Source organism: Olea europaea, chromosome 1 (genome assembly GCF_002742605.1).
Source record: "Olea europaea var. sylvestris chromosome 1, O_europaea_v1, whole genome shotgun sequence".
Classification (NCBI taxonomy): Eukaryota; Viridiplantae; Streptophyta; class Magnoliopsida; order Lamiales; family Oleaceae; genus Olea; species Olea europaea.
In genome coordinates this window covers 29,366,682-29,378,001 of record NC_036237.1, presented here as the reverse complement: position 1 = coordinate 29,378,001, position 11,320 = coordinate 29,366,682, and the positions used below count along the sequence as shown (strand labels likewise).

At 39.2% G+C, this 11,320-nt stretch overlaps 2 protein-coding genes across 2 annotated transcripts in view; one reads left to right on the top strand and one right to left on the bottom strand.

The window, feature by feature from the left end:
• The window catches only part of LOC111407071 (helicase protein MOM1-like), a 29,929-nt gene extending 20,251 nt beyond the window's left edge, over window positions 1-9,678 (top strand). Inside the window, exons 5-8 of the mRNA XM_023036402.1 lie at window positions 4,308-5,690; window positions 6,018-6,857; window positions 6,936-7,161; window positions 8,480-9,678. Coding sequence (XP_022892170.1) covers window positions 4,308-5,690; window positions 6,018-6,857; window positions 6,936-7,161; window positions 8,480-9,354 — 3,324 coding nt within the window. The 3' untranslated portion in view covers window positions 9,355-9,678. The remainder of the gene's footprint in view (window positions 1-4,307; window positions 5,691-6,017; window positions 6,858-6,935; window positions 7,162-8,479) is intronic.
• A 153-nt stretch (window positions 9,679-9,831) lies between these two features.
• Window positions 9,832-11,320, bottom strand: part of LOC111400269 — an 8,652-nt gene continuing 7,163 nt past the window's right edge. The window contains exons 13-14 of the mRNA XM_023027688.1: window positions 10,627-10,662; window positions 9,832-10,152 (exon numbers count right to left, since the gene is read on the bottom strand). Of these exons, the coding sequence (XP_022883456.1) occupies window positions 10,063-10,152; window positions 10,627-10,662 (126 nt within the window). The 3' untranslated portion in view covers window positions 9,832-10,062. The remainder of the gene's footprint in view (window positions 10,153-10,626; window positions 10,663-11,320) is intronic.

Genomic DNA, 11,320 nt, shown 5'->3' with positions numbered 1-11,320 from the left:
AGAAGTTGAAGTCTTTGAAAAGGGATTTAAAGAAATGGAATGAGGAGGTTGTGGGCAATGTGAACTGTCGTAAGATTCAGTGCCTTTCGGAGATAGATGAGTTGGATAGGTGGGAGGAGCGTCAAAGGTTGGCTGGGGAGGAGAAGGATAAACGTAGAGCATTAAGGGAAGAACTGGAGAGGTTGGTAGAGATGGAGAAGATTGCTTGGCGTCAGAAATCTAGGGTCAATTGGTTGAAAGAAGGAGATAAATGTACTAAGTTTTTTCACAGGATCGCAAATTCTAATAGGCGTAAAAATTCTATCACAGTGTTGGAAGTGGATGGGATAACTTATGAAGAACCACTCGAAATTGGAAGCCAACTGGTGAATTTCTATCAGAATCTATATCGGGAGCAGTTTGAGTGGAGGCTAGAGTTGGAAGGATTGGATTTTTCTATCATCACGGAGGATGATGCCGATTGGTTAGAGCGACCTTTTGAGGAGGATGAAACCAAGGAGGTAGTGTTTAGCATGAACGAGGATAAAGCCCCTGGACCGGATGGTTCCTCGTTCTTATTTTACAAGGCTTGTTGGGAGGTGGTGCGATCGGAAATCTTGGATGTGTTTACATATTTTTTTGAACATAGCAGGTTCCAAAAAAGTTCTAATGCTACATTTGTTGTGCTTATCCCTAAGAAATCGGGGGCGACTGACATTAAGGACTTTCGCCCTATTAGCCTTGTCTGTGGGATGTATAAGATTATTGCGAAAGTCCTGGCGAATAGATTAAAGGAGGTGCTCGGAATAGTGTCCAAGTTTCAGAATGCTTTCGTAAAAGGTCGCCAGATTTTGGACTCTGTGCTTATAGCTAATGAATGCATTGATTCAAGATTGCGTTTGGGAATTCCCGGGATGCTATGTAAGCTCGATATTCAGAAGGCATATGATCATGTGAACTGGGGGTTCCTTTTGTATATGCTTAGGAGGTGCGGCTTTGGGGATAAGTGGTGTAAATGGATTTAGTTCTGTATCTCTATTGTTTTGTTCTCAGTTATGGTCAACGGATCGCCAGAGGGTTATTTTCGGAGTAGTAGAGGTTTGCGCCAAGGAGATCCACTATCCCCATTACTATTTGTTATTGTGATGGAGGGTTTTAGTAGGATGTTTGAAAGAGCTGTGGGAGAGGGTTTGGTAAGGGGCTTTATGGTTGGCCAATTGCAGGTGTCTCATTTGCTATTTGCAGATGTCACGTTGATCTTATGCGATGCGGATGATGAACAATTCAGGAACCTGCGTCGTTTGCTCCTATGTTTTGAAGTGGTGTCTGGATTAAAAATCAATTTGGGGAAATATGAGGTTATTCCAGTAGGGGAGGTCACTAACGTGGAGGAGTTGGCTGGCATATTGGGATGTAGGGTTGCACAATTGCCCATGTCATATTTAGGGCTCCCGCTAGGGGCACGGTTTAAAAGTACATATATTTGGAATGGTATTATGGAAAGAATGGAGAGGAGGTTAGCAGGGTGGAAGCGTATGTATCTAAGGGAGGCCGATTTACTCTTATTAAATCCACTCTCTCAAATCTCCCCACTTGTTGTCATTGTTTCCTATTCCGGTTGCAGTGGCAAATAGATTAGAGAGACTTTAAAGAGAATTCTTGTGGGCAGGGTTAGGGGAAGAGAGGAAAATGCATTTGGTTAATTGGGGTACTGTCTGTTTGCCTATGAGGATGGGAGGGTTGGAGTGAAGAGCCTTGTTTTGTTTAATAAGGCTTTATTAGGCAAGTGGTTGTGGAGAGGGAGAGTTTTTGGAGAGAAATCATTGGGGCAAAGTATGGTGTGATGGAGGGGGGTTGGTGTGCGGTTGAGGTATATCCGACGGGGATGGAGTGATTTTAGTGACAAACTGAATTTTGTGGTGGGAAATGGCACTGATATTAGATTTTGGCATGATAGTTGGTGTGGCGATCAACCGTTAAAGGAGGGATTTCCTTCATTATTCCACATTGTGTTAGAGCCTGCTGCTATGGTGGGTGATGTATTAGACATTCATAATGGGGGCTTTAGTTGGAATATTACTTTTGGAAAGGGCTTACAGGATTCGGAATTGGAAGATTATTCGTTGTTTTTTACTGCCCTGCATGATATACAAATTCGGGTAGGAGAGGGTGATTGCAGCAGGTGGAGGTTGGCTCGAGACGGTATTTTTTCAGTCTGCTCGTACTTTCAATCCCTTTTGGGATTTGTGGAAAGTTCATTACCTTGGAGAGGGTTTGGCAAAGCAAATTGCCTCCACGGGTAGCATTTCTATTGTGGACAGTTATGAGGGGACAAGTGTCAACGGTGGATAATCTTCGACGCAAAGGATTTTATGTAATCGAGTGGTGCTATATGTGCAAGAAGGATGAAGAGACGATTGATCATTTATTCATTCATTGTGATGGTGTACGTTGGCTTTGGAATAGTATTCTGGCTTCTCAATCAATGGATTGGGTGCTATTTAGGTGTATAGAAGACGTGGTGCGACATGGAGGAGAAAACTTCGTGATAAGGATAGCAAACTTTTTTGGAATCTTATTCCGGGATGCATTGTATGGTGCATATGGAGAGAACGGAACGATCGATGTTTCGAAAACCAGACAAAGACAATAGAGCAGATAAGAGAATTATTTTACTTGACTTTGTATATTTAGTTTAATGCAGTGGCTAAAAATTCTATTGTAGGGTTGCCTAATTTTATGTTGTTCCTTTCATGCTTAAAGTGATTGTATACCTCCCGTGTACTCTCTTTTAAGAAATAAAATTCTATGATTACCTATCAAAAAAAAAAAAAAATCTTGGGTCTTTTTGCAATTGAAGTTGAAATCTTATGGGGTCATTGCAATAAAATATATAAATGAAGTAGTAAATGCTAGGTTCTTGAAGTAGTAATCATGAAACAAAAAATATACAAGAAGTCAAACTACTTGTATTTACACTTCCCTTCATTGTAAAGGCACAAAGAAGAAAACAAAAGACCCATAAGACATTCTAGATTATCAAAGAAATAGCCCTAAAAGCTGAGAATAAGATCACAAAACAACGTTGTAATATACTCATTGAAGTGGAAACAACTTATCACAAAAAAGTATTGTGATATACTCACTGAAGTAGAAACAACTTAGAGATTGCTTATACCATGACTATGAAAATGATCTTCATGGAAGGATCAACGTTGACCTCGTCACTGTTAGTTTCTTCTAATTTTTTGCTACCATCTTCCACTGTCAATGGCATATTCTCCTTCCCCTCTCCCATGTAATGACATAAAAACAAAAATAAAAACTCATGAAACTTTCTAGATTATCCTGAAATCGCCAAAAGCTAAGGTCAATAACAAAATGTCTGGAAATGCAAGACAAAAGGGTGAACATCTTAGTACCTTGAGGTTTAGCCTTCAGGCATAAGCCTTGTGAATAGCCCTCAAGAAGTAAGCTTTGAGGCGTTTTATGAATGCCTCACTTGAGGTAGGATTCGAGTAAGTCTCATGTGTGTGTGTGTGTGTGTGTGTGTGTGTATTCAAAAAAATGTTTTCAAAGGATTTAATTGCGTTAATGTTCCGATATATTTAGCAGTTGATCAAATGGAAACGTAAAAAGCGATTCATGTAGCAAACTTTAACTCTCTTGGGAGTAAAACATAGTTTAACTGACCTAGCGAAATATTTGAACTTAATTTGATTATTCTTTATGGGCATATGAACCATGAATTCCCTTTTTAGTCTTGTGATGAAAAAATAATGAATAGATTATACGTAACCAGAATTGTGCTTTAATTTGGGCCTGCCAATCAGTGGTTCAGAAGAAATTTAGTTTTGCTCTAGATATAAAACCAAAAGTAGTTTATCTAATGTATCCTTAGAATTATTGTTGGAATGTTCTTGTACACAGAACCTTTTTATGGGTTCTTTCTACTTTGGATTCCACGGCAGGGACTACCCTTGGACTTTGGAATCCTTTCTTGTTGGAAACTGCCCACTTGTTGACCAATATCCTTCCTCGATATCATTTGTTTCTCCTAGTTTCAGGACCCAAAGTGAATGAAAATTCACAGATAAGTAGAATGCAACTTGCAATAAAGAGGTGTGTCCGTTGTGGAATGGTCTGCTGAATGTGATCATGAGTTTCTTTACTGTTCCGGAGTCAGTCAAATGCAGTCACATTGTGCATCTCTGTGATGCTCTCTGACACACAGGAAGAAGTACCTGCTGATTATTCTTTTAGTATATGCATGATGATTCACTATGATTTTGATTGTTTCATTTCTGTATGTACTGTTATTTTGTCAGTGTTGGATTGCAGCTTCAATCTTGAAACAAAAAATCAATAAGAAGGATTCGCTCATGACAGCAAAACAGTTTTTGAATTATGGATGCACAGAAGAACAGGCAAACCATGTTTATTCAAAGATGCGATTGTTGAAGAAGATGTTTTTGCAGTGTTCCCTGAACACGAAAAAATCTATAAAGGATTGCTTGTTATCGACAGAAGATTTCAGCATAGAGTCATGTAAAACTGATGCTGGGATACCACAATTTTCAGTGGTTAGCCTGCTAAGTGTGAAATCTGATATTGAAAGATCAGCAAATAAAGAGCATTCCAGTGGTCTGATTGTTTCAGAGCATAAAAAGCCACTGAAGAACAAAGTTGCTGAATGTGAAACTGAATATATGTTAAAGAAAATCCGGAGAAAATGTGACAAGCGGCTGAAAATACTTCTTAGGAAACAGCAGGAAGAAGTTCAGAAATTTCACAGAATTTGGGAGGAGAAAAAGGAGCGATTGGAGAAAGAACACAAATTGGAGTCTGCATGTATCCGGTTTATACATGGAGGTTCAGTAACAATAGACAAACTCAAGCTTTTGGATTCTGATTTCGCAAAGAAAATGGAAGAGTATAAGTGTTTGAAGGACATGCACGTTAAAGATCTTGAGGCAAATCAGTTAGTTGCAAGGAATGATGAGAGACGAAAGGCAGCCCGTTGGTTGGCCAAAGCGAAAGCCTGCCATAGTGAACTTAAAGCTGTTGATGATCCAGTTGGATGCTCTAAAACCCGTGCACATATTACGCTCCGTGATCCTGAGAATGCCGTCCCCATGTCTGAACAGCATATTGAAGACACAAATCCAACCAAAGCTGTGCATCTCGCGCAAGAGAACGATGTAGCACCATCTAATACATGTGTCATTGCACAAGCTGAGGCAGTAGGTTGTACTGTGCCTACCGAAACTGCTAATCATCTGGTAAATATAACTTCTGAAAGGGAGGTGGGGTCATCTTCCTTTGAGAGTACATCCATTGCTGAGCTGCCCAGTGAATTGACTCATTCCAGTAATACTACCAGGGAGATGGCTTCTGTGGACCTGCCTGGTTGTGGGGAATTGGTTTCTAATGAAATTCAAATGGTTCAGGCGAGTGAAGGAATTCCAACAGGGGTGCCTGATACTATTCCTGAAGATGCGGGTCATGTTCACTCTGTTGAACAGAGTGATTTTTCCAATAAGAAGTGCGATATAGGAGATAGAATTGATACCAGTTTGTCCGATGATGTGAACCAGATAGATGGTGATGAGTCAATTGATGGCTGTCCAAGTTCACTTGAACAATCATTGTTACCTCCGGCAGAAACATTTGCTCCTTCAGATCACTGTGGTTCTTTGCCACCGAGTCAAGTATATATCCTATACCTTTCTGAATTGTCTACATTTCTGCTATTTTATCTTGTTTGCCCTTCCGCAATGCACCAAACAGTAACTTATTTTTCACTAAGTTATGGTATCCTACAGAAAACTAGGCTTTTTAATAATAGTTTTTTGGATTGATGGTGGTACTATTGTTTATTTTGGATGACTGTCTCGAAATCATTTGATGCGGACAGCTATTCACCATGATAGATATTTTTGTATAAGTATTTATTCCTGCAGCCCTTGATTAATTAGCAATTTGAGCAAGAGGGTGGATGGATTTCTGCTTGAACATGGTTTTTTTGACCCATGCAGATTTTCCCATGCTTTTCCATATCAAACTATAGAATGACGACTAATAAAAAAATGCCATATGACCAGGTACTACTAGAAAGTTCGGTATATGGGGAATTTCAATTGGGAGATGCACCAGTTCCTGAAAATCGAAGTACTTTGCAGGTTGAAGTTGCAATCTCCAAACATATTGACTCTGAAACCTGTGCATTGTCTAATGATCTTCTATCAGAAAATCTAAGTACTTTGCAGGTTGGAGTTGCAACCTCAGAACGTATTAACTCTGAACCCCCAGCACAATCTAACCATGCACCGGCAATCGAGAATCGTGAGCAGCTGCAGCCAGTTTCCATTGATGTATCTCTCAGCTGTGATCGAACACCTGCAAGTGAGGTTGAACATGAAAACTATGATAGAGAAAGAATCCTAATTCCGGAAACTTCTCCTCAGTCATCTGGGGAACCGGAAGCACTTTCACATCAAGTCGCTTGTCAACGTGGCCAAGAATTGGAGCAGCATCATCCAGTTGCTCTTGTGGATTCAACTCTTGATCGCTATCACCTTGATTTAGGATTAGTTAGTCAAGTTAATCATGTGCCCAATGGTGAATTTTTTGCCTCCCAAAGTTTTTTGTCTGCGCCCCAAGCTGTAGTAAATACAGCCGAACTTCCAAGTCAAGTTATTTGGCAAACAGAAGTAGATTTATCTCATGCTCGAGGATCCGGAAACCTTACATCTCAGCCTCCTTATCAAGTCCCCTCTTGGCATCCTGCTCCATCTTTGCATGCTGAGCCACTTTTAAATGAATTGTTAAGGATCAGTAAAGAGAGAGAAAAGACGGTTAAAGTTTATGAAGATTTGGTTAGTGTTTAAATTGCTTCGTAATTTTTCTGTCTGTTTTGTATGTCCTGATTGTGCTAGAAACCTCTCATTTTGCAGAAGTTGCTGTTGAAATCTGAGTGTGAGAAGGCGATAGAGGAAGTTATTGCTCAGATACGTAATAAATTCGAGGCAAAACTTCATGATGCTGAAATAGCATTTCATCTGAAAAAGAATGAACTTGATAAGAATCATAATAATGTTCTTATGAACAGAATATTGGCTGAGGCTTTCAGATCTAAGTGTTTGGATCTCAAGCCTTCTTCGCCTTCAAGATTGCAGCAAGGTAATAATTCCTTGGTCATACTCATCAAATCGCTAGTAATCTTTTCTTGTTTCAGAATGTCAGTACCTGAGATGATCTTATGATTTGAACGTGAGTTTAGCATGTTTAGAATTCTCAATACCGTTCACAGTCTGTGTGAAGAACTGATGTAATTATTTTTCTTTCACTTGATATTCAAATTTAATAGGCATTAGAGATGGCTGCAAAGAATGCCATTTTCAAAGAGTTCAATTGTGTTCCATTTGTAAGTATCATGCATCACGGTTAACCTTTTTTATTCAGTTAAGCTGCACTGACACACACCAAAAGTGCGGGGTGGTAGTGCAGTTTTTGTGGGATTGAAAATGTTTGCTTTCTAAGCAGTCCATGTGTTGATGGGTTGCTACCTGGGCTATGAGCTGGTGTCGGATAGGTTTGGCTCTGAAATATGTACTAACAGACACCCGAAGCTGTGAGTTTGAATAATTGGTGCAGAGTAATCTGATATGGCAGTACTATAATTTTAAATACTAATTAATGTATATCAATGGCAAAGACTGTAAAATGCTTGCTCTTGAATGCCAAATGCTCTGCTGGGATGCTCTACAAGTATTTGGTGCATATGATAATTGTAAATGTCACGGTGGATCACCACTTGTAGTGGTAAAGAATAAATTTTCCGACTGTGAAATAAGCCCTTGTTTGAGCCCCCCATTTTTCTTTTCTTTTTTTTGGGGGGAGGTGATGGTTTGAATAATGTATTGATGGGAAATGTGTGGTTAAAAAATAAAGAAAAATTTTGGATTTGTATGTAATATTATTTTATTAGAGAATGTTTGGTTGAAATGATATTAAAACAATGTTTAAGAATGCATTCTTTTTTCAAAGAATGAGGCTCAAACAAGGGCTAAATATCATTTTCAAACACATTTTTGCAGTTCCAATTTTTCTTTCTTGATGCAAAGACTTGTTTGATTATCGCCAATTGTTAACTGTATTGGATTAATTTGAAGCAATTCTCTTTTTCTGTGAAGGCATATGAATATTATTTCTTACTAAATTTTTTAACGTCTAGAACTTGAAATAAATTTTTTTTTTTTTTTTTTTTTCAACTTTATATACTGACTCTCCAGAACCAGGTGCCCACCATCATGTGCAAGATTCCCTTGTTGCTATCTTGCTTAGGTCTTAGGTCGATTAAATTGCATTCTAGTTTTAGTGAACATCATTACATTTCTTTTATAAAACTTTAATGATCTATAAAATTGTTTGAATTATGTAAGTGATGCAGTTTTTTATGCACTTGGGGTCTAAAACTTTGGTCTCATTCTATTTGCAGCCATGTCTTCCAGTTTCATGCAGCAGTTACCAATGCCACGCCCTGTGAGACACCCAGTGTCTTCAGTTTGCCCTCAGACTACGGTTCCAACTGTACAGGCTTCACAACAGCTACCACTGCCACTTTCTACTGTACCAGCTCCCATCTTTGTTTCTTCTTCGAGTTGCCAACCTTGGACAATGGCTTCAACTGGACAAGCTACACATCAGCCATTGCTGCCACATTCTACAGGACCTGCTTCTGGCTTTGTCTCTTCGTCAGGTTGCCAACCTGTTGCCAGCCAGCATAATCCCACGCCAGCTGTACAAACTGTACACCGTGCATCAGCTCTTTGTTCAGGAGCACCAACCAGACCCCCACACATAAGTGCCATCACACCTTCCACGGGTAACCTGCGCATTGGAGAGGTCCGTTCTCCAGCCCCACATCTTCAACCTTTCCAGCCCTCAACGTCCGCATCTGCAGCCAGTCTCCCTTCGCATGGTATGCCTAGTCAGCAGGCAACAGCTACCCGTCCTGCGACTTCTCCATCATTTTCTCAGCACACGCCTCAACGAACACCACATTCTCAGGTGCCATCACTGCCACAACAGCTGCCATTGGTGCCAACTAATTCTGTTTCTCATAATAGACCTCAGCCTGAAAGTAGACCGTCAGCTCCTCATAACTCGTCTCAATCTGCCTTTCAGCTGCTTGTGGACATGGATCACCAATCTCCTGTACATGGACGTACTACCGTTGCATCTTTACGAGATGTTGTTACTAATTTTGGATCATTGGAGCTGTCTGATCTTGAAACCCTTGGTAATGTACAGGGTAGCCTTACTTCTTCAGTTCCTGCAACAGATGTCGTTTATTTGTCTGATGACAACTGATGTTTCGTAGAACTACACCATGACCAACGATTTTACAATGCTAACTTGGAAGGGAATGATCGTTTTGAAGCAGAATGTAAGAATCTAACTGCAGGGATTCGAGTTGTTTTTATTGATCATAACCAAACTACTACTTTGTCTATAGGGTTATTGATTCACGCTTGGTTTTGAATTGATGGTTTTTCCGCATAATATCTATTTATGGTCGTATCAGCTAATATTATGCTTCAGAAAATTCATTTTGGGTCAAATTGAAAGACCTTCATCGCTTGTATGACTTGTTACCTCCCAATCAGGCTTGTCAAGTGACTTCTTTTTTGGTAATTCTGTTTGTTTTAAAGCTTGTCGAAAATTGGCAGTTGAATTGGTCCGACCAAGAAACTTGGGAGGACTTCGACAAACAGGTGAGATTCACTGGCCTTCATGCATGAGAATATTATAGAGAAATAAAGAGAAATTCATATTATTTGTGTATCATTCTGAAAGGCTACTGCATTTGAAAGAAGAAAAAGAGAGTGTAGTTAAAAATGAACTGAAATGCAGCACCTAATGCATTTATGCACAAGAACTGAACAATTATTCGAGGAAATCTGTACCTTGGAACTACAAATTTATGTGCTAATCTTCTACTGAACAATATGAAGGGACGACGAAAAGAAAAGGAAGAAAACAGAGCAATGTACAAAGATAGGAGGGGAGAGCAAAGCATCACAGTTGATTGTGTGCAATATATGCCTTGTCTGCAAGGTCAAGACGATCCTGAAACATCGCCCACTCGTTCCTGCATCTCTCTTGTACCTATGCAACGAAAGTAACCAATCAAGTTGCTCGTAATTTTATCAACGAGATGCAATTATAAATCAACCATGCAGTCGACAATGTAAACTAAGGTGAAGTTATTAGGAAAAGAGAAGTCGAAACTCACTAAACAGACCTAAGCATCAGCAACTCAATATTTATAAAGAACAACGTTGTTGACTCATAGGATAATGAAATTCGCGTTAGTGATTGCTAAAGTTTGTTTTTGTTCCTGTTAGGTTACCGCTTAACATCTGTTAGGCTTTTTTAAAAAGTCTGACGTGGGAAAGACCAACCTGATACGTTCATTTAGTAAAACCTAGTACAGCGATCACTTTGAAACAAAAAGAGTGACAAACAGTAATGTTTGCACAAATAAGATCATGTGACTGAAGAAAGAAGAGATTCAATTTCATGCAATACCGGTATGGAATCAGTTCAAACCAAACAAAACGTGGATGAAGATATACATACCCCTTCCCATGGAGATTTCCCATTCTCAGACTTACCCTGAGCGTTCAGTAAAAAATTTATGGAATTAGTGAAGTTTACAGTCCCAGGAGGCAGGAATTGCTCCAAGAAAGAAACAATAGAGATAGGCAAAACAAGCATGCTAGAAAGAGGCACAAAAAGATGAAAAAAGACCATGTAGATATGATACCAACAGTAACGAAAATGCTTGAGAGAAAACACCGACCAGATATGATACCATAGTAACGAAAATGTTAAAGCATTGTGCATACTCCTTGTGTAAAGATGTTCTGATGAGGACATGGGACGACGTTTACTTATTTTATATAAGTTTTATTTATTTCTTGGACTATTATTTAAATTTGGACTTGTATGGGCTCGGGCCCAAGCTCGTTAGGGTTGCTTTACTATTTAAACTTATTTTGCATTGTAATTTTCAGTTGATGATGAATGAATAATTATTTTGGTGGCTTATGGCACATCCCTCCCATTATTCTGCCATCTTTTATTAAATTCTTCTTCTTTCCTACCTTAATTTCCCATTCTTCTCTTTAATTCCCTCTCCCTATAGATTTGTTCTGTTTCTCAATTAATTGTCCCGTTGGTGCTGCATCAAATTTGGTATCAGAGCCGAACCTTGGGTAATTTCTTTTCTTTAATTCAAAATTTCTTCATATTTCCTTCCCAAAAACTTGTG